At 44.4% G+C, this 21,968-nt stretch overlaps 3 protein-coding genes across 4 annotated transcripts; 2 read left to right on the top strand and 1 right to left on the bottom strand.

Annotated features, from left to right (window-relative positions):
• Nucleotides 1-391: 391 nt before the first annotated feature.
• LOC147040255 (fibulin-1-like) lies at nt 392-5,413 on the top strand. The gene is made up of 17 exons (XM_085901896.1): nt 392-594; nt 660-780; nt 862-997; nt 1,059-1,209; nt 1,456-1,548; nt 1,625-1,714; nt 1,784-1,921; nt 1,994-2,131; nt 2,253-2,396; nt 2,525-2,644; nt 2,732-2,857; nt 2,936-3,055; nt 3,130-3,261; nt 3,330-3,453; nt 4,608-4,750; nt 4,818-4,952; nt 5,015-5,413. Exons 1-17 carry the CDS (start codon nt 543-545, stop codon nt 5,152-5,154), a joined length of 2,103 nt encoding a protein of 700 aa, XP_085758022.1. The 5' UTR covers nt 392-542; the 3' UTR covers nt 5,155-5,413.
• Nucleotides 5,414-5,572: 159 nt separating this feature from the next.
• Nucleotides 5,573-12,228, top strand: atxn10 (ataxin 10). Its single transcript, XM_085901903.1, has 12 exons — nt 5,573-6,289; nt 6,721-6,912; nt 6,968-7,050; nt 7,149-7,245; nt 7,332-7,493; nt 7,569-7,649; nt 7,727-7,883; nt 7,958-8,075; nt 8,208-8,395; nt 9,399-9,462; nt 9,531-11,108; nt 11,206-12,228. The coding sequence occupies exons 1-11, from the start codon at nt 6,147-6,149 to the stop codon at nt 9,713-9,715; spliced, it is 1,470 nt and encodes a 489-aa protein (XP_085758029.1). The 5' UTR covers nt 5,573-6,146; the 3' UTR covers nt 9,716-11,108; nt 11,206-12,228.
• Nucleotides 10,282-15,606, bottom strand: wnt7ba (wingless-type MMTV integration site family, member 7Ba). Of its 2 annotated transcripts, none has more exons than XM_085901906.1 (4): nt 15,565-15,606; nt 13,987-14,213; nt 11,741-12,012; nt 10,282-11,681 (listed from the first exon to the last, which is right to left on the bottom strand). In XM_085901906.1, the coding sequence occupies exons 1-4, from the start codon at nt 15,582-15,584 to the stop codon at nt 11,196-11,198; spliced, it is 1,005 nt and encodes a 334-aa protein (XP_085758032.1). In that variant the 5' UTR covers nt 15,585-15,606; the 3' UTR covers nt 10,282-11,195. The 2 variants fall into 2 exon arrangements, with proteins under 2 accessions (XP_085758032.1, XP_085758031.1); XM_085901905.1 differs by lacking the exon at nt 15,565-15,606 and adding an exon at nt 14,761-14,925.
• Between the last annotated feature and the right edge of the window lie 6,362 nt (nt 15,607-21,968).

The following is a 21,968-nucleotide window of genomic DNA, read 5'->3' on the forward strand; positions in this document are numbered from 1 at the left end:
CGCGAGCAAGCCGCTCACTGAACGTCCTTGTTCTTATTACACATCGCAATTCCTTCCTCTCGGGATAAGATTGCGGCGAACGTGATACAAACGCAGCAAAAAATCAGTAGTTCTTGTTTCTCTGGGTCAAAAAAGATAAAAATTTGAAAACTCTGGCGAAAATGAAGACAGATGAGTACTTCAAATGTATTTCATGAATTAAGGTAGGAGAAATCAAGCCAATATTTAGATGAAATAATTACTAGTTTCATTCAAAAAAATGATACAAATGTACCTCGAATGAATGCAATAATATTTATGTTTACTTTTCTACTTTTCAAGTTTGACATTTTCATTGATGATTCTACATGCAAGTTAACTTCTATTTTTTTTTTATTCATTCAGTGATGATGCACTTTTTTTTTCCTCGCCTGTGCTGATGACGTGAAAATTCCAAGCCCCTCCCCTTCCCCCCCCCACTCCTACAATTACCGAGACGGCACGGATGCTTCCAGGCGCAACTCAACGGAGTCGACACTCAACAGAAACCAGCGAGTGACCCGATGGCGCTGTGGACTATCTTTCTTATCATATCCTTCTTTCCTCATGGGCACGGTAAGAACGCTTTCCTTTCATTTGGATTTCTCCCCGCCAATCACATCCAATGTCATCCTTGTTAGATTCCGCCGACTTTACTCATCCGCACGCTTTACACGGCTGCTGCCAGGATGGCAAGGAAAGGGCTCGAATGGTGCCCGACTGCGACAACCTTCCCTTCATCTCCCACTTCCACGCGTGCAGGTGAAGATTTTAATTCGGCAATTATATAAAAAATAAAAAATATATATATCTTATTGTGGAGAAAATGTGTTTTTGTCGCAGGTTGGCACAAGAGCAGTGCTGCCTAGCGGTGGTGGAACAGAAATTGTGCCAAGATGGCGCCAACCTAGCCACTTGGCAGCAGGCTTGCGAAAGGCACTTCTTCACTGGGAAGACTTGGGAAGTTCAGATCTCCAAGGTGACACGTCTCCTTCTTACTATTTATTTGTACCTTTGTTTCAAATTGTTTGTGTCTTCAGAGGTGCTGCGACTGCTGCATGCTGGGCATGGCGGCGTCAAGACACGACCCGACTTGCGGCTTGACTTATACGTCGCTGGGGAAGGATTGCAAGCGAATAGCTCAAAACTGCTGCGCCCATAACGGGACGGAGGGATTTAATTCCACAGCAGGTGACGCACGCTTACATCTTTTTTTTTTTTTTCTCCCCCCAAAGTGAGCCATGTGGACTTTTATAGAGAACGACAAATCATTTGTTTTGTGATGATTTGAAAAGGCCGTGTCTGGTATTTCTCTTATCTGTGTATCATTGAAAGTAAGGACATGTTCCAAACAATTTTGCACGTTCAAATTGTCACCGCAACAATTCATGTCAAATGATGAGTTGTGTTCATATTTTTTTTATTTTTTTTCCCTAGTGAATTGTACCAAGCCATTTACAATGGATTCTACTATGGTGCCTTCAGTGAATCTGACCATCGTTCCTCTCATGGAACCAAACGGCTGTTCAGGTTTGACCTTAATCATTTTGATAAAACCTTAAAAAAAACAATAAAAATAAATAAATCCTGTCTCTCTACTCTCCAGTTACGAATTGCACCCAGCGTTGTCTCGAAGAAGGCACGTGCGCTTGTTTTATCGGTTATCGCCTGCGACCCGACGGCGTGACCTGCGAAGGTGACTCCCGACGTTCCCTTTTCAAATCATGAATACCTTTTTCTAAATTCCGTTCCATTCCGTCGGCAGATGTTGACGAGTGTCTGCTCGGCGCCCACAACTGCGTCGCCGGCCAAGCGTGCATCAACACGGAAGGCTCGTTCAGCTGCCAACGGGAAATCGGCTGCGGCGCCGGCTACGAGCTCACGGACGATAACCGATGTAAAGGTAACCAAGAAACGACGACGTCATTCGCGGCGACGCCGTCCGCTCGACAACCTTTTTTTTTTTTTCTTCCAGACATTGACGAGTGCGCTTTGAACATTCACAACTGCAGCTCAAATTTCGAATGCAATAACACCGAAGGTTCCTTCCGATGTCACCCGAAGGAAAAGTGTCCCTTGGGGTACCTTGAAGATGCTAACGGCAACTGCTTTGGTAGCTAACATGACACGTCAAAGTAATACTTTTGACCAAGCTAAAAAAAAAAATGACAGGTTCTAAAAGTATGCTTAAACTTTTTATTTGGGCTACTTTTGACACACGTACTCCTCTTTAGACATCAACGAGTGCGAGATCCACTCCAGCGTGTGCCAAGCTAACCAAACGTGTGTCAACACGATTGGCTCCTATTTTTGTCGCAAAAGGACCATCGCGTGCGCACGAGGCTATCGCCCCAACGAGGATGACACGCGCTGCGAAGGTACGTACGTAAAATGACTCGCAGCATATGGGGAGGCAGTGCTCCCGCGTCCCCCACCCTGTAATTCCGCCAGTGGTTGTAAATCTCAATACTGCAGTTTGGATCTTTCTTCGCCGTTCCTCCTCTAGATGTCAACGAGTGCCAGACGGATGCGTGTCGGGGTCACGGCTGCGTCAACCTGATTGGCTCGTACCGCTGCAACTGCAAAAGTGGCTTTGTGTTCAACACCATCAAGAGGCTCTGCGAAGGTCCAAATAATATTTCATCCTGAACGTGCCTCTCTCGTCTTCTCCCAACCCCCCAAAAAAAACCAAAAACCTCACTCCATTTTGTAGATGTCAACGAATGCAAGCATTACCCCAGGAAGCTGTGTGCCCAGAAGTGTGAAAACACAGAAGGGTCTTACCGATGTAGCTGCTCCGCCGGTTTCAAGCTATCCTTCGATGGGCGCAACTGCGAAGGTGATCTTCAAATTCTCGATGTCCATATCGGCTTTTATCTCACCTATTTTTTGGGTCGGACCGGATTTTTTTGTTCAGATATCAACGAGTGCGAGTCCAACCCGTGCAGCCAGGAGTGCGCCAATGTCTACGGTTCCTACCAGTGCCGCTGTTATCGTGGTTACCAGCTGAGCCACGTCAATAGGACAACATGCGAAGGTGAAGGGAACCCATGCGGTTGAAAAAAAATAAAAAAAATAATGTCAATTATCCCGCCTGGTTTTCACCGTCAGATATCGACGAGTGCGCATTGCCCACCGGCAGCCAAGCGTGCGCTTACCGTTGCTCCAACTCGCCCGGGAGCTTCGGCTGCTCCTGCCCACCGGTGGGCTACACCTTGGCCTCGGATGGGCGCGCGTGCCAAGGTAAACGAGCAATTCCTTGACTCAAACGTGCTGATTTGTATAGAATCTTTTTTGCGCTGTGTGTTCAGATATCAACGAGTGTGAAAGCGGGAGCCACTCTTGCGACCATTCGCATAGCTGCTTTAACATCCACGGAGGTTACCGCTGCGTGACCTTTCAGTGTCCAACCTTCTACCAGCCGGCAGCACATGAGTGAGCATACTGTTCATTTATTTTTGTATGCTTTTTTTAAAATCTGGGTCATGAATTTTAAATAGGAAAAAAAAATGACAATAGCAGGCAACATATTCAATGCAGACCTTGTATTAGCGTTTGTGTGTTAAAAGTTGCAGTACACTTTTTAACCTGACAGAGGGCGCTAGTTAGCCGTTGACTGCTCTATTGGCAAAACGGGCTTCTTTCCATCCCATCTGTGTGGCAGCTTCTCATTGTGAGCCCTTTTTTTTTTTTTTTTTAATATGTATTTGCAATTAAGCCGTCAAAAAAGCACATGAAAATGACCTTTCCATACACACACACACAGTACCTGCTTCTTCTCTTCAACATTCCTGTTTCCGAGAGCACGTTTTTTTTTGTTTTTTTTCCCCCAGCAGGAAAAATAAGCTCGCCGCTTTTGGGCACCTCGGGACCCCGTCCAGCATCAGCGCGGCGACCCAATTAGCGGTGGAACGGCCGATGATGGATGGTGTCCGTGAGGGTCGGTGTCAGGCGATTAACACTGGCTTTGCCGTCAATAACACTAAAAGCGCGTCGCTCAGCTGGGTAAACGCGAACGGACACTTTTTGGGATACTCCAACTTTCCAGCGAGAGGTTGATTGAAAAAAAAAAATATAGCATGACTGCGGCGATGGTTAAATCTTTGGGTTGGAGGGGGCCTCCTTGTCCAAATAGCGCATTAATCATTGAACATACAACATGACAATAATTACAGTATCTCTGTTTTGGACTCTTATTTTTGGAGCCAGGTTTATTGGGATGTGTATGATTTGATTTGTGATGTCACCGGATCGCATCGGTATAGATTTTTTTTTGGCACGGACTGGCCGACCACACGGTCTTGGCGTTGGAGTCGCTGAGCGACTTGGACTCTCACCTGCTAGCTGGCTCTCGGCCCCCGTGTGCTTTTTCCTGCGGTTGGGTTTTGAAAGCTCCACTGTACTCACTCGGGTAAGTGTTACTCTCGAGATGGAGCGTCGGGTTTGGACTCATCCGGAGGACGCTCGTTCCCCTCGGAAAGGCGGATTACTCAGACGGCGGCTTTTTAATATCGAAGGACGGATTGGTTCTCTGCGGTTTCTGCTCACGTGTCTCCCGCTTGTTTTGTCCCTCCCCCAACCCGATTCAGATTGCCCAACGAGGAATCGTTCAGCTTGCGTTGCCACAAGACCTGCCAGCCCAACAATCAGGAATGCTTGCAAGAACCTGTCCAAAAGGTTACCTACACCGTCCACTCTCTACCCAGCTACAGGGACCTCCAACAGCCCGAAGGTGAAACGGACGGCGTTTGAATCTTCCGCTCAATGCCATAAAAAAAAAAAAAAATTCCCTTTCACAGAAATTGTTTTCCTGCGGACGTCGCTGCCGTCTCATTTCGCCAACGGCGACGATGACGTCGTCTTTGAAATGCTGAAGACGGACGAGCACTTCTCCTACGACGTCGTCAAGCGCTTTTACCAGGGTTACGTCATTGGTAAGACAAAATTCATTTCTTGAGATGGCGTCGAAACACTACTTTTATGTGGGCTTTTCCAGGTGCGGTGAGGCAGGTGAAGCCAGTCGCCGGACCTCGGGACGTGGAGCTGCGGGTGGCTTTGAATTACTTTAAGTCGGGATTCGTCTCGCACCGCAACATTGTCGTCATCTACATCGTCATCTCCGAGTTCTGGTTCTGAGCTCAATCGCTCATGGTCATTTCTTTTTTTTTTAATGGAGGTGAATTTTATTTATAAAAGTATTTAGATAAATGAAGAAATAAGTGAACAATAACTGTCAACACCAAGAATGTTCTGAATCAGTTTTGTAATGTTCTCTGTATGTTTTGAAAGTATTTTTCATGGAGCAACTGTACATTTTTGATGTAAAATGAGTGCTGAAAATGTGAATTTCTCCAAAGTGCAATTAGTTGTGACTATGAAAGACCAATTGTCAGTAGGTCACTGTTTTTTTTTTTTTGCATTCTCCACTGCCTGCAGAAATCAGCCATCTTGCAACTTCCAAGTCTCCCAAAATTTTTCCCTGTAACTTCACACCGCCAGTTTCCTCAACAAACTTCCAGTTTGGTGAGGATATTTCCACTTATTACCGCTCGCAGGGATGAATAATCAGATATACAATACTGGAAATGTTTTGTTCTGTAAATAACTCACGTTAAAGATGAAAAATGGCTCCAGGGCGAATACTTATGCCACGTATATAATCAACTGATCTGACTTTGACCACCACCGTCGTGTTCCACGTGGCCAACCAAAACATAGGGGGCAACCATAGCGGGGGGGAAAATCCTGTGATCTAAACTTCACCACACTCCATGGAAATCCCAGATGCTTGTCCTGTGGCAACAACTGTCCCACAACTTGTCTCGGATAAATGAAAATCTGGTCTGCAGACTTTAAACATTGCACTCAAGTGAATGGATTTCATATGTCGGATTGGGTAGTAATTATGTGTAATTAAAACGTTGCAGAAGTCAAGTCAGGAGAGGGTAAAGATTACAATAAATGTTATCTGCTCCATTCATTCACACACTTTGGACTGTTTGTTTTCATTGAACTGCGTGAAATAGGCTTGAAAACACTAGCACATGTTTTGACTCCGCCCCTTACTGAGAATCAACCAATGAGCTTTCAGTTCTACTTCCGTACCCGCCCCCTCCTGCCTAACACACATGAAGCAAGAAAACATGGCAGCTACTACCGATCCAAATGACCTTTCAGTGTCTATCGCGCGTATTTTGAATGAAAAATACTGCCCCGAACACTTGGAGGCTCTTAAAAGGTTTACGATCGCTTTACGGGACCAGCAATACAGGTGGGAACAAATTCGTGCGTTTTCTCGTAGTACGATTATGCAGATGTTAGCTTGTTTGCTAAGCTAACTCACCTGTCACGAATACAACTAAACAAGCCATTTGACTGTAATAGCATTCTTTGAATACACCGGTACAGATGGAAGACAGGTCAGAATATATATACATTTATTTAAAGTGATCCTTAAGTGACCTTATTCAACTGAGAGTGACTATATTTTGCGCAGCACGCCTGATGACGTCAGCAAAACAGTATTTACAGTCTAAAATGGCTTTCATGGTCCACCATTTCATTCACGGTAATTCACTCGACGACCTGAAGGTCCTAAGAGTCCGCTGTTTGCTCACGGGATCAATTAAACTAGAGTTAATTCCAAATGAAATCTATTCTTATTATTAGGTAATTGTGTCATTTGATTTGCTCGACCTCCAGGGATGCTGTGGATAGAGAAGCTTTCCTCACTATCCTGAAAGTCTTATCTCGACTAAGCGACGAGCTTCAAGCTCCCAGCGGCGCCGATCGGGACCTGAAATCCGCCGCCTTGCAGCTTCAACTCGCCGCCGAGTGCTTCCGGGCTCTGAGGAACTCCTGCGTGCAAAGTGCTCGCAACCAAAGCCTCCTCAGGTAACAACATGCATAATTCATGTGCGGCAATACGTCAATATGTTTCGTCTTTCAGGGACCTTGGTTTTGTTCATGTTTCCATTCAACTCCTGAGATTCCTCCACACAAATTCAAAGAGCGACGATGGCATTTTTGAGTGTAAGTTTTGAGTTATCAATCCGTCTCAATATTGCAAATTAGTTTGGAATGATTATTTTATTCACTGTGACCTATTTTTCTTCAATGATCTCTTTTAGCACTGCGTTGTGGGATCCAGTTTCTTGGCAATCTGTCCGTGGGGAACCAAATGTGTAAAGAGGACATTTGGCGGATGAGTTTTCCAGATCTGCTCTTGTAAGTTCATGCAAAAAAAAAAAAAAAAGAGATCAGGAATTCTATCAAGGAGAGAATTTCTCCCAATTTCTCCACATTGCGAGCAGGCAGCTGCTCAACGTTGACGACGAGAAGACGGTGAGCTACGCTTCCATGGTGCTCCACACGTGCCTGGATGAAAGCAAGGTGGAGGAACTGGCCCAGCAGAACATCCAGCTGGCTCTCAGGGTGGTGGATCTCTGCCAAAGCCAGCCCGAGCTGGACTGGACGTAAGAGAAAATTGCCACACTTGTCCATGTCACAGGAGAGTCTTTTTTTTTTGATCACATTATCTTGATTAACAGGGTCCTTATCGCAACTCAGCATTTTCTCAAGTCTTCGGCTCTGGTTGAAAACATGTATTCTGCAATGTTGCCCAGTGAAAGGTCATTTATTTTGATGATTTGGAAAATTGTCAGATGACAAAACATGGAGCCAGCTAATCTGCTACCTTTTTATTCAGGCTGACCCTCTTAGAGCTGATCTCCGCCCAGCTTAATGGCGGAGAGTCGCCGGATTGCGGCATCCCTCCCGGCGTGGCCCGTTTCCTGGCCTCCTCCTTCCAGAAAGGTTGCGGCGCCGTGCTGAGCCTGGCCACTGGCTCCGCCTCCAGCAACGAGGTGCACTAACTTCTTCTCAAACCTTTCCCCATCCACTGCGGTGGACAGTGACAATATCGTGTCATTCTCCGCAGGTCCTGCAGGAGGCGTTAACAGTGATCAGTTTACTCGACCTGCTGTGTGAGATGACGTCACACCATGGACAGTTCATGTTCCTACAGGACCATCCGGACCTCCTGGTGACCACTGTAGGTAAATCAAATCACAATTCCGTCCCCAATCTTTTCGTAAAGGCGGCGTGATGCAAAACAGGTCCCATTCCTGCCCCCCCCCCGCACTCGATCAAATATAAAATTGAAGTGTCTCCCTCCTGATTCTCATCAGAGCTGCTGAAGCAGGTTCACACCATCGGCAAGAACGGTAAGAACATCTTCAGCCCGGCTCAGAATTTCGACACCCTGGTCGACGTGCAGACGGACCCGTGTGACCAGTCGCCCGTCGTCAGCTTCAAGGCGCACCTCATCAGGCTTGTGGCCAACATGTGCTACAGCCACGTTAACAATCAGAACAAGGTAAGCCTAAAAAAAGAAAAAGAAAAAGCATATTTTTTTCGTAACGTACCTTTTTTTGCAAGATAGAAATTTTCCCGACATACCCGCTCTCTAGCGTGTTATTATTTTACAACAGGCGTCCGTCAACTCAGCCGGACGACGACAGACAGGAAATGAGTCGATGGACTGTTTTTTTTTTTTTTTTTTTTTACAAAGCCCTAGCCGTGATTTTTATCAGTCAACATCTCACTCGGCACACGGAGATAAATATCACGGCGGTCTGAGGAGGAGCTGGCGATTATAAAGGCCCCCGTCCCGTTTAATAGGAAGCGATAGATGGAATGCTTGCGGGATGGACACCCTGGTTTGGCCTCGCCGTCATATTTATGGATGCTGATCTGCGGCCTGTCAGTGGTCAGAAATCACCCCCGTATCTGTTTTCACCACGCAAAGTTCCAGTAAACCACATTTTACTCCGTTCGCCCGTCTGGAGAGACGGGAGCATAAGATGTCCCCGCCAAGCGGCCAATTGGATGAAGTTCCGTCGCTGCTGTGGAAAATGCAGAGCGGGGGCTGTTTGTTCTCATCTTTGACAACTTTTTTTTTTTGTTTTTTATACCAGGCTATTAGTTCTGGCACTCTATTTGGAGAGTAACCGCCGTGACAAGTGGAGGTCAGCGGCAAGCAAATACAATAATTGAGCCTATAGACGCAAATAAATGATAAGAAGCAGATGATGGCGTCGTGAGAGGCGAAGCCACAACTATGCCGCTGCTTTTTTTTGGTTTTGTTTTTTGTCTTTTTCACTTCCCCCCCCCCCCCCCCCAAGTGTAAGGTATCACTTGCCTTCAAATAATCGCTCGGAATTTTTAAACACCGGCCCTTTTTTTTTTTTTTTCCTTCGGACTTATTATAAGAGACAACAACATTGGTTTTGCAATTGTGGCCGAGGAGAATTGAAATTTAACGCAGATGGTTTCGTATCGGTCCTGAAAAGAAAACGACTGAATTTGTCCCCCCTCAGGTGAGAGAACTGGAAGGGATCCCGCTCATTCTGGACAACTGCAGAATCGACAGCAACAACCCTTGTATCCTTGACAAAATATCATTTCCATCAATACCTTTATGAAAATTCTTCCTGATTTAACACTCCCAGTCATCAGCCAGTGGTCCATTTTAGCCATTCGGAACCTCTTCGATCGCAACCCGAAGAACCAGGAGCTGCTGGCTTCTCTCGAACGCCGCGGCGACGCCGACTACTCGGCGCTTAAGAACTTGGGCTTCCGCGTGGAGGAGCGAGACGGCGCCTTTTTGCTCAGACCCACCCCGAAGGACCTTTGAGGTCTTCGCTGGAGCGCAGGTTTTAAGAAAAATCTTGCACGTAGTTAGACGCTTATAGAGTAGGAGCTAAACAAGCTAGTCCAAAGATAAACAGAGAAGGGAGGGGGAGCGGGTTTACAGAATCCCGACCCGATAAGCTGAACAGTCCTGACACTTCAACAATGCGTGCGCTGCCCCGCCCTGTTTGCTCTGTCTCCCATTTTTGCTAATGACAAGATGCGCTGAAACAATCGGCCAGACTCTGCCGTCAATCCGCCGCCATAGTGCGGGGAGCTTACGGGGGTTCCGGTCGCCAACCATTTCAGACGGCTAACAAAACAGCGCTTACTTGCGCTCCAACGGTCGGCTGCAATGCTTTTGAGCACCCCCCCCCACGGGAAAAAAAAAAAAAAAAAGTCATTCAGCACCGCCACGCCCGTCTGGTCGCCTCCCGACATATTAGTCAGGGCCGCGACTTCTGGAGTTTCCCAGATCAGCGTTTTACGTTGCTTTGTGTTCCCCCAAAAAAAAAAAAAAAAAAGTGAATAAAGACATTTGTTTGCGACCCGTAACGTTTTTTTGTAACGACTTTATTGAAGCCACGAAAAGGCCAGATGTGACCAGAAAAAAAAAAAAAAACAACAGACTCCAAATGTTATCAGAATGAGCCGCGTGTGGAAGTTGCTTTTGGAAAGCAATTCTAAAAACACTCCAAATTTTTCACTACTTTCTTGACAAAGGGTTATTCTGACACAATTATTTACAATTTAGCAACAACGGTAGAAACCCCAAATAATTTATAGCTCTCAAATGCAACCCCCCCCGACACACACACACACTTTGTTTTTTTTTTTGGCTAATGTCCTTTCCTTTTTGTAAATGACATAAAGTGCCCTCATATAAAAATATACTCTACAAATTGTTTTCTCAGTTACATCAACATTTAACACATGACGGGGTGATGAGCCATTCATGGGAACGTCCACTGCTGCACCGCGCTGGCGGGCTTGCCTTGCCTTGCCTTGCCTTGCGTACTTTTCTCACCCCCTTTTAAAAACAACAAAACAATGAACACAGTCGGGATGGAAATAGAAAATCCATAGCTTGAAAAGGTGACCCGGGGGAAAAAGAGTTCATCCATAACTGCACAAGTCGAGGAAAAAAAAAAAAAAAAGGTGAGTTTTTGTTTCCACCTTCGCAACATAAATTATTTTTCAATTCAGTGTTCAAACAATATACAGTGTTGAGTTACGGCTTGTTAGCCTTCCATATGGACTCCATTGCTCGCCCCCTCCCCCTTCCTATTTATTGTATCCGACACCTTTTTCCATATTTTTGGACTTTTTCTTAAAAACCTTCTAATAACATCTCCCGTTCTCTTCCAGGACGCGTTGTTTCTCAACGCCCATATATGGTAAGTCATCCCCAAAAAAATGTGCAAAATATTGGAATAAATACTTTGATGAAGACACCCTGACCTTTCACCCCTCTGGGTTTTTTTTTACTTGCAGGTGGAAACTTTGGATTTTTCCCGACAGGTGTTGCACTTGACCACACAGCACCAATGAAACTTGCAGTTGCACTGCCAGACTCGGGTATAGTGACGCGTATCGAAACCGCGGCCGCAACACATCTCGTTGCATCCGTCGCCGTGACCCGCCGCCGCCGTCCCGTTGCAGAGTCGCCCCCGCGTCCCCGTGCTCCCCGTGACCTTGTCCTCCTCGCAGTAATTCGGCGAGCGTTCCAGGTACACCAAATCGGTATCGCTGGGTTTCTGATAGGCTCGGCCTTCTTTGAGACGTAGGAAAGAAGGTTGGCGGAGACGGGAGGCCTGGACCGGCTCGACTTGAACCGCCGCGCCGTAGCGTTCCTTGAGCAGGAAACCGATCTCTCGGAATTTAGGCAAGGTGATCCAGCAGGTCTTGGTGGTGCAGGAACCCGAAACCCCGTGGCACTTGCATTCTAGTTTCATCCTTTCTTCCAGGATCTGTTGACAAATAACCCCCGAATTAATTCCGACTCGGATGGATTCCGATTTTTCCGTACCTTCCGCCCCGCTTCGTTGTTGTGCAGGTTCATCAGGCGCCGTGCGTTTTTCTTGATCTCCCGGGCGTCCACGAATCGCCGGGAGAACTCCACGCCGTATTTGACGTCGGCCGAGCAGCCGCCCCACTTCCATCCTTCTTCGCGGTGGTGGTAGCCCTGCTTGTCGCGGTCGCAGCCGCATTGGCTAAGGTTACCTCGGCTACACGCCGCCGTCACCGCGTGGGCCACGCCGGCAGCGGTGATGGCGTAGGTGAAGGCCGCTTCTCGACTACCTAGTAGGAAATCAAGAAAAACGGATCAAATCCGGCCACCTCTGGTATTACGTTGTCAGCGTTGAGGACTGAAGTTCTTTCATGTAGCACATGCAGAATGTGGCTTCCATTAGAAGACGTCATCCGGTTGGCAGTAGCGGACCCCCGCTCGTAGCTTAGCTTTTAATGGGCCCGTGATGCCGTAGGCCACCGAAATATGGTCATACCATCACGGATGCTGACTTTGTATGGGGAAGCATCTGGATGCTCCTTCTGACTCTTTTTTTTTTTTTTTTAGTCAATGAGGACATGAAAAGCCAAGATTTCCAAAAAGCAATTTTTGAAACATGGACTCGTCTGACCACAGCGGACTTTTCCACTTTGCGTCATCTCAGACAGAGCCCAGAACTCGCTTCTGGATGTTATTGCTTTTCCCTTTTTTGCGAGACTTGAGTCTTTTTTTTTTATTTTTATATATATTATTTTATATCTATTTTGACTTGAGTTGTTTTGTTTTTTTTAGTAGAGGCAGTGACAAATTGCATTTCCTTAAAACGCCTTTCCAAAGTCCTCCCAATATTCTTTATAGACTGGTGTCAGGTTTTGAAACGCTGGGAGGGAAGTTTTATTTTTTATTTTATTTTTGTACGTGCTGTGATTTTGAAACATTCTTCGGATAATTTCTGGCTATTATGGCTTGTCGATGATGGAATCCCCATAAATTCCCCACAATTATTTCTTGTTGTTCTTACACCATTGGACCCTTTCAAGGACGCCCCCCCATAAGAAGCAATTACGACACTCTTACTACTTGTCGGATTTTCATTCCTGGTGAATTCTTCTCCTCCAATTTTTTAAACAACTCATTAACGTCCACAAGTGCAGGCTGAAGTCGTCATCATCAGTTTTTGGTTGACTTATTGTCCAAAGTTGAGGAAAACACAAGTGACATCTACTGGCTGAGCAAAAGATTTCTGGATAAGCCTTTCCTGTTATGTTTTATATGTTTCATGAATGGAATTTCTCACACAGCTTAAATGTCCACATTGTTTTTGCAAGCGATACGACGATGTCCAAACCCTCCGTGGCTAAACTTGACTGACACGTGCCCATTTTTTTGTTTTTTTTCGGGTCACCGTTTGAACCGGAGAATAAACACCCTTATATTTGACGATATGCTTCACGGGTGGGGGGGGGAATTAATTTACCGGCACCACGGTGGGTCGATGTAACGGGATATCCGCCCGCGCCAATCAGTATAATACGTCCTCTCAACAGGCCGCGGTATTAACGCACGGGGGCCATTCTAATGGCTTCCCTCCAACCTGACAAAAAGTGAAACCATCGGGTTCCATAACTAATAACAAATTCTTCTCTCATCAGGCTAAATCTGTACAATCCGCATATATTGTACAAGGGGGGGGGTCGAGATTTGTTTGGATTGCACAGCAGCGCATTGTTGCCATCCAGCTGCCGGCCAGGCCTGACTTCAATTAGCGGTTAGCGTGATTCGAGTCGGCTTTTTTTTTTTTTTTTCTCCACGCTTAATGAGTTCAAAAAAAGAGCCGCGGTCAAGCAGATGAAATGCTACAGATGCTAGATGAGGAAGTAAAACTGTGACTTGTGTCACTTAAGCCTTTTTTTATTTTTTTTATTTGATTTCAAATTTGGTCCAGTGTTACTTTTCAACAGGACTGGAAGTTCTTAACAAGTCTCCGTGGGGAGTCCAGAGCATATTCTCGGGCCAGTGAAAGGAGACATTTCCCTTTTTTGACAAAAAAGAAAGGAAAAGGATCCAGATGTCTGTCTCTGTGGAACAAAAGTGATTGCTCCCAGAGCTGCGAGATTAAACGCCCGTCCAAAAACCGCAACAAAACATTTCACATGGCGATAGAATTTAGAGAAAGGCTCTCGCAAAAAAAAAAAACGTGGACGGCAGCCCAAACCCGGGCATCTACCGGGCCTTAGCAGATTTAACCACGCCAATGGACTGACCTACTCTCAGCTCTTGTCCGAAGACCGTCCTCTCGCCGAGGGCCGAGCAGTTCCAGCGCCCGTGGCGGAACTGGTACTGGCACTCGTCGATGCCCAGTTGGGCGCCCTCCCCGATGACGATGATGGCGTCCGGGCGGCTCTGACAGAGGGCTCGTTGACGGGGCGCTAGGCCCGGTATCTTGTTGCAGATGATGTTGGCGCCCAGAGCGACCACGGATGATAGCGTCCTGTATGTAGACATAAGACCGTATGCAGTTTTCATTCCGTAGCTTTGCCTGAAGAACTGCATTAAATAAGGTCGTTTGATTCAAAATGCCAAATCGCTACTTTTGTCCAATCCTGATCAAATGCAAATTTGATCTTGTAAGACTTTGACGCACAAGGTAGTTTCAATTCCAAAATGTTCGACACGACTCAAATCTACAATATCGTGAACATAATTATCGCTGCTAATTAATTGATAAAAGCTCATTAAGAACTGTGCAAAACAATAAATAAATGTCTATCTGTGATTTTTGTTTCTGCTCTAACATGAAATTTGACTGACTAAATATTCCAATTCCCATTTCCACCCCCCCCATTTTTAAAAATATCCTGTCTCGCCAAAGAGGAAGCTCAACAAGTCAGTGTGGAAATAAAGCAGTGCGCGTTATTTCCTTGTGTTCAGCACCTGCGTCCTCGCCGTGCGTAAAAAAGAAATTTTATCCGAGAATAGGTGTGTTTAACATGCGGGGGGGGAAAAAAAGGAGCAGCGCGTAAGGTGGGGGAACGTACAGGTAGCTACCGCTGGTGAGGATGAGGAAGATCTGCGGATAATACACGGAGAGCAGCGCGCTGCGAGACGAGATGATGAGCATGGTTGCGCATTGAACGCAACTTGATCCTCACTCCTTCTTGTAATAAAAAAAAATCCTTTAACACGTCCAGGTACGCGTTGGATTCAAGGTTTTCCCGATTCCGAGCTCCACTGGCGGTGCGCCGAGGGTGAGCCGCTGCATCCCGAGGCCGAAGTGCGCGCTCCCACCTGGGCTGTGAGAGTGCGTGGGTGGGCGTGGTGCGGGTGTGGATAGGGTGGGTGGGTCGCTTCGTGAGCATCCGAAAAGTGGCGCTGTGGGTCTTTTGCGAGGGAAGGCATGCACATCCTACTTTGTCGCGAGCTTCCAATACCGACCCGGCCCACGCCTCCGTGGGATGGGACCCTCAGGAACATTTTATGGAGGGGGGGTGGGGGGTTCTTTAATATTGACTATTCAATGTTCTAAATATTTAATTAGCACTAAACTTGTAAAAATGCCATCATTCTGTGGTATTTGATGATTCGACAACATTCAAAACTATAAATAATTTGCATTAAATTAAAAGACTAAACGCAAATAATAGTTTGAACATTTTTGCAGTTATTCTTTTGTCTACCACGAGGGGGAGCTCGCATACGACCACAGTACCACGCTATGAGAAATATTGCATTCAAATAATAAATGCAATGAATAATAATGAATAATTAATGTCATTGAGCAGAGGTACGGTCTTAAATGACAAAAATAAATCAAATCAAACGTGTCGCCTTAATGCACATACCAGAGCCTCCCTTTTAACATGCTTCTTTGCTTTTAATCCTTTTTTTAGCAAAGAGTTGAGAGGTCACGTTTTATTCTCTCCAGGCCCCGGATGTTGAGTTCGTCAGCGTTTTTGCGCCCTCGTGTGGCGACAGTGGGAAAACACATCTGCAGCCTCAAACGCAGGTAAATACACATTTCAGGACTAAATGTGTAGGTTAGTTATTGAGTTAGTTATTACCATCTTACTTTTCCCTGTTTTGTAAATAATAAGAAGGGAGTGTTACGTTCAATTCCTCAGAAGCTACAAAGGATGATCTTTTTTTTTTATTGGTTCCCTTCACAAGAGGACAAAGTACATATTTTATCCGTCCACAAACTGTACTTTCAAATCTTTACAACCACAAGGCGATTTTTTTCTTTTTTTTTTTTTTAAATAAATCCCAAATATGATGTGAGATTCCCCCCCCCCCCGGAGGAAAAGGAGCTCTTTAATTCCAATTGATTGAGAATGTAAACAAAACTAAAACTACAGTTTATTCTTTGAAAAGATTGGTCAGGGGCTCATTTGGCTGTTTTGAAAAATGTCCAATCAGATGTGCTTGAATCCTTTGTGACTTTCACTCTGACTGACCTTCTTAACCACATGTTCCAAATGCCAAAATAGCTCTTAATAGTGTGCGTTCAAATCTTGGCAGTTGCACGGCAAGATCTGTTTCTTTTCACATTTCTCGACTTCCCCTTATGTTGGGAACGCGTGTGGCGCCAAGTAGGATATCAAATCAGGGATGAGAGGAGCCATAAAGTCTTAATGAGTTCATGTCCGTCAAGGGTGTTGACAGATGAGACATTATCTGCTCGGTTATGGTGATTGACAAGGGAAGCATCATCCTGCTCATAAAATCTTTTTACGGGGTCTTTGGATGGTCATTCCAGAATTGGTTAAAATCCGCAATCCGTTTAGTTTGACCTCCTCCCGGTAGTTGTTCATACGTCGAGAAAAATATAGGCAAAAATCGGCAAATGAAATGGCCGATTCCTGCTGAATTTTGTGCAGACAACTTTATTATGCTGCTCCCTGGTGGTCAGGAGGACCAACACAATGGGTATTGAATTGAAGCAAAAAAAATAATAATCTCGATCGTTGAATTGTTGAATATTTGACGATGCGAGACACAAACACATCGTCATTTGGGTCTCTCGAGAGAGCAGCGAAATGCGCATTATTTGCCGGAGGGGGAAAAAAAAATGGAATCAGGACATAATTGGCTGTCAAAAGCGGTGGAAATATTTAGCATGTCGCCAAGCAGAGATGACATGAAGAGCGACTTAATGCTCATTTAGCAGTCAAACATAAGTAGTAGCAACACTTGTTCCGATTGATTTTGCCAAGTTTGTCTTTGAGCAGGACGTGCGCCAGGGATGTGTCAGCGTGAAGCGCGTTTAAGCTCATTTAAGGCAAATCTCGGGTGTTTAAGGAAAGCAGGTCGAACCCTGGCGCAGAATCGGGGTCATCGTGTCAGTCCGGTGGGTGTCAATCAGAATTTGGCTTTTGTAAGTGTGGTGAATTCTCTTGAAGCTAAAGTGAGCTATGGTGATTTTTAAAAGGCAGAAATTGAATCCAGAAAGAACAAGCTGTTGTTTTTGAGGCGTCTTCACTGCTTGAATCCCACTAAAGTGATTTTTTTTGCTGCTGCAGCAAATGCTTTTATTTATGTGGCAAACATGTTGCAGATGTGGAGATGTGACAATGGAGCCTTTTTGAGAAGAACGACACATAAAAGCGGACGATATATCACGAGTGAGGAATTGATTTGACAAGTTTTTATTTTGATTTTTTTTTTTCTGTCATGATTTTGATTTTTTTAACATGTCAAATTGCTTTTTGTAGCTAAAGAATTTAATGAAGAAAGACGTTCAAATGTAAAATATTGACATTTATCGCAACAAATGAAGCAACTTGTTTGTTCCAAAACAATTTAATTTTTATCTTATGTTACGTTGGGGGACAATACAATGGACAATTAATTTTGTCAACTTTTATTTCTGTTTTAAAAAATGTGGCAAAACCGATTTTCAAATTAGCAAAACTATTTATCTTCTTAGTTTTTTAAATTTTACAGTCCATGGCCATGTTTTAATTAACAGACGAGGTGTTAATTAAAAAAAGTGGTCATATTAATTTCTTTTCAACTTTGATCCACTCCGAATACCACCATCAGGTCTCAAGCACTTCAGCAATGTAAGTACCGCCGATATCCTCAGGGGGGCTCTTCACCCCCACGTTTCACATGGTGCACCAAACAAAGCTGCACAGCAGCCCAGAAAGCTCCAGCAAGAAGTTCCACCATTTTGGTTCCTACAGTCCAGATGGTTCCTTTTGCTCCGGCAAGCCCCGGGTATCCCAGTTTTTCTTTTTTTTTTTTTTTTTGTATAACTACACGCAAACACATTTGTGACCCCATTTCATCCTCCTATAGAATATAAATAATTATTTGAATTATGATTGAATAACAGAGACATGACATCATACACAAAAGAGAAAATTTGTGTGTAAATAGCAAATTGACATGGAATGCAAGCAGTTCTTTTTTTTTTTTGTCAAGTACTCATGCAAATATTTGAGGTACTTAAGATAATCAATACTCGGCCACATACGATCGGACGATTTATTTATTTTTTGGTACACATTAAAACTAAATTTGCTTTTACTCAATATATAGTTTTTAAATAATCAGCCAATCAATCGGTTATTTGAATTTAAATCTCTTTTTTGCCTTCCAAGTGAGGAAGATGGATTTTATTTTTAAAATCATCGTCACATACATGGACAGTTAATTTCTATCTTATAGAGTTGATTGAACGTGCTGAGTTTGTTTGATTGCATCCATTTATAACGTCAGCGCGGCTGTTTTTTTTTATCCGCAATTGTAATTTGCATGGGAAACAATTGCCAAAGTTTCAAAACACAAACAAATCATCCAAGGAAGAAAACAGTCCCGTCGTGTTTGCGCTGACCTTGCTGATTGTGTTTTCTTTCAATCACACGGGTCAGGACGGCGGGGTCAGGCCCCATGGATCATTTACTTTAACGGCCGCTTCCTGCCCGCTCGCACGCACGAGGCACACGTTATTGACTCGACGCGATGCGCTAAAAAAAAAAGAGCTCGCCGAATGGCTACCGATAGGCCAAAGAAAAGGCTTCGTCTCATTCGGTGCCCTGTTGGGACGACAGATGTGTCGATGATGTCATGTCGAAAGAGGAGAGGGGCGGGAGGGCGGACGGGCGGGCGGATGGGCGAGGAGGAGCCTCCATCCCGTACTGGGAAAGGAGGGGAGGAACCAGCACATCCTCCATTGCTGTCACGTGATCATTTTATAAGATGAAAAGCCAGCCTCCAAAATGACTTTTCCAAAAAGATGCGACAAATGCGCCAAATTGTTGTTGTCGTTTTTTTGTTTTTTTTTAAAGTCGTAGGACCTCTCACAAAGCGCACAGGCTGTTGGAGCTATAATTTACTTAGCGCAGTCATTGCTGAAGTTTACCCTCCCATGCCGGGACGGGCCGCAGCATAAGAACCCAATTGTTCTCGCGGTCTGTAGTGACAATGGCTGTTTGTGGTCCTCCAGAGAAGAGGAGGGGAGGGGAGGGGGGGGGGAGAAAGGAGAGCCATGCCATCCAAGTCATTTGTGCTTGTGACTGCATGTGGTGGCAGGCCGTGCGTTTGCCTACCTGGGCCTTTAAAACGCATGACCGAAATGAAAACAAAATGCGTGATACTCGTCAGAGGTGCTGAAATCTGGGGAAAAATGCACTGATGCACTTTTTAGCTGTTTATTGAACAATAAAACACATCATGCAAAACTGCTGCTGGCCACAGCTCACACTCTGACGCTCACACGTGTGATAACTTGAAGAATATTCAAAATTTCCCCAAAAATACATAAAAAGCGAAAAATAAAAGGCCCTAATTAAAATTCAGAAGCACAAAAACAAACTTAAAAAAAAAATTGGTTTTCAAATAAAAATTCTGCATCTCAATTTATGTGTAGAACAAACATTTAAAAAAAAAAATCTACAAAATAACACCAGAGGTCCTATCCAGGTAACCGGGGAGAAACCAGGGAGAAGCAATGGAATCTTTCTCAATTCTTTGAATGTCCAGCCAATCAAGTTAAGTTCCCTTGGTCATGTGACTCTAACATTGGAAGGACAGGCAGGCAGCATTTAAAAAAAAACAAAAAAAAGAAATTCAACGTCAGATGGCACAACTATACTCCCCATTCTGTTTTCCCCAACCGTCTCCGAGCATCCAGACACGACCGGTTGGAACCGTCCGAAGCACTTTTCGAGCCAGTCGCGGTCAAAGGGTCAAGGGTGACCACAGAAACCTCACAGACGCCATTTGCCTGCGTAAACGCGGCCATTCCTGCCATTGTGTGTGAACCACACTGAAAGGCATTGTGCTCTTCTCAACCCGTTGCAGGAAGGTGCTCGCGAAGAAAAGAACGTTCGTCCGTCCGTCCCTCGTCTTTGAGGTCAAGTGCAAAGCGCCGGCCGGTGTCATCCATTCACCCGACACGTGGCAACCGAAGCGCCGCCTTGATACTAATTGGTATCAACATTTAGCGTAGCAGAACATTTAGGGTTCTAACCTGCACTTGAGGACAATTCAGGCCTCACTGGGTAATCATTGACCCGTTACCCGCGGCAACCAAGCCACAACATACTGTACAACCACTGGGCCGCAGATAATAAAGCGATAATACCTGCTCGGGCAGCGCACACACACATACGAGTCCATATTTGAGCATTTTCATATTATTACGGGTTGCTCGTGGGAAAAAAAAAATGTAAATAAAATACAATCATTCACCAGAGATGCTGATTTTTAAATGTATTGATGTGCGCACATCCTTATAAACGGGGTCTTGCCAGTTGTGACATGTTTTGCTCTGTTCAACCAATCAGAAGAAAGAAAAATGATGATGTCATTCGGTTCAATGAGGACAAATTAGAAATTTGTTTGGTTCAAGAAACAGTCCGATTGCAAATTTAGATGAATTGACATCGGCCAGCTCTGCTGAAGGCAAATTGGATTGACAAGGCAACACTTAAAAACTGACATTTGATTGGACAAAATAAAAAAATAAATGCAATAAGCCACCTGGAATTAAAAAATACAGTTTTGCTGAATGAATGATAAAATGTAGGTCAGTGCTTCTGATTATATTCAGACCAGCAGAGAAGGCCTTGCTGGCCCTGACCCTCCCACCACATGACTTAAAAGCACAAGGCTCATTTTTACATGACTTTTCTTGCATTTCACAAACTCCAGGAACAAATTTCAGTCGTGGTCACGTCCCGGTTCGGTCGAGCCAGTCTGCAGGAGTACAAAATGGATCTTTTCGTGGTGCAAGGTGGGGCATGTGTCGCATTGCAGCACTTATTTGGAGGGGGGGGGGGCATCTAGCATGCAACTAAAAGCGGCCTCGCCTACCTTGCTCACTATTCCCTCCTATCACTTGATAATTACTCGATCGATCAAAACTCGACTCGATAAAGTCACTAAAATAGGAGACAATAATAAATTTCATTCCTTGAAAATACACAAAACTATTATGGATAGAACCTTGTGGGTTCTTCTAATAGCATGAGATTCAATTCTGTAATTTTACATTAACATACATTAAAATATTGTGCCGAATATATAAATAGCATATCAACAAAAATATAATGTATGCCTGAAATATACATGCATAAAATCAGGTGGTTAATCAAATGAATGCCAAAGTGGACAAACCTATCCGACTGTTTCTACTTTGTTTTGTAATAAATCAGGACACAGGTTCATAACAATATTATATATTGTAATAATACACATTTTCAGGTATTCATTTGGAATTAATGGAAATTTTGACAGTACACTGGAGACTTTCGCTTTAACCGATGGACCGGCTTGGTTGTGCACACACACACACTTCAAGTTATTTGAAGCCAGTAAAAAAAAAAAATATCATTCTTCGTCTTGATGCACTTGAAGCTTTATCAGTATAAAAGTTAATCGACTTTTAATCCCTTTAAAGTATAGCCTGCATGCTTCATGTAGACAAGTCAAGGTTAGATGGATAGATAGAAAGAAAAATGCACTGGAGATAGAGACTTTATTCATCCACTTATCCATGAGGGAACTTTCCATTCGTCTTCAAAATGAGAACAACACAGCAGAATTTGGCAAAATAGGTATGCCAATTTACTAATATTATTAGAAGATATGATAAATAATAAACTACTGTCTTAAATATTCAAGATGGTAAGTAAAGTGTTTAAGAATATGAAAAATCTCAAACAACTATCAAAGTCATTTTCTTTTTTGCACTTCTTTTTTAAATACAGATATACAAAAATACACAGAAAGCAAATTT

The sequence above is a fragment of the Syngnathus leptorhynchus genome, chromosome 21, assembly GCF_054491065.1.
Source record: "Syngnathus leptorhynchus isolate UIUO chromosome 21, UIUO_Slep, whole genome shotgun sequence".
In the NCBI taxonomy this organism is placed as follows: Eukaryota; Metazoa; Chordata; class Actinopteri; order Syngnathiformes; family Syngnathidae; genus Syngnathus; species Syngnathus leptorhynchus.

Bases quoted from the DNA above. Each gene is read 5' to 3' on its own strand.
- atxn10 (XM_085901903.1), top strand. From the start codon at position 6,147: ATGAAGCAAGAAAACATGGCAGCTACTACCGATCCAAATGACCTTTCA. The intron at 8,396-9,398 runs GTAAGCCTAAAA...GTCCCCCCTCAG, and splicing joins ACGTTAACAATCAGAACAAG to GTGAGAGAACTGGAAGGGAT. The intron at 9,463-9,530 runs GTATCCTTGACA...TAACACTCCCAG, and splicing joins AATCGACAGCAACAACCCTT to TCATCAGCCAGTGGTCCATT.
- wnt7ba (XM_085901905.1), bottom strand. From the start codon at position 14,843: ATGCTCATCATCTCGTCTCGCAGCGCGCTGCTCTCCGTGTATTATCCG. The intron at 14,214-14,760 runs GTACGTTCCCCC...GTCTACATACAG, and splicing joins CTCACCAGCGGTAGCTACCT to GACGCTATCATCCGTGGTCG. The intron at 11,682-11,740 runs GTACGGAAAAAT...ATTTGTCAACAG, and splicing joins ACAACGAAGCGGGGCGGAAG to ATCCTGGAAGAAAGGATGAA.
- LOC147040255 (XM_085901896.1), top strand. From the start codon at position 543: ATGGCGCTGTGGACTATCTTTCTTATCATATCCTTCTTTCCTCATGGG. The intron at 1,715-1,783 runs GTGACTCCCGAC...TTCCGTCGGCAG, and splicing joins CGACGGCGTGACCTGCGAAG to ATGTTGACGAGTGTCTGCTC. The intron at 4,953-5,014 runs GTAAGACAAAAT...GGGCTTTTCCAG, and splicing joins TTACCAGGGTTACGTCATTG to GTGCGGTGAGGCAGGTGAAG.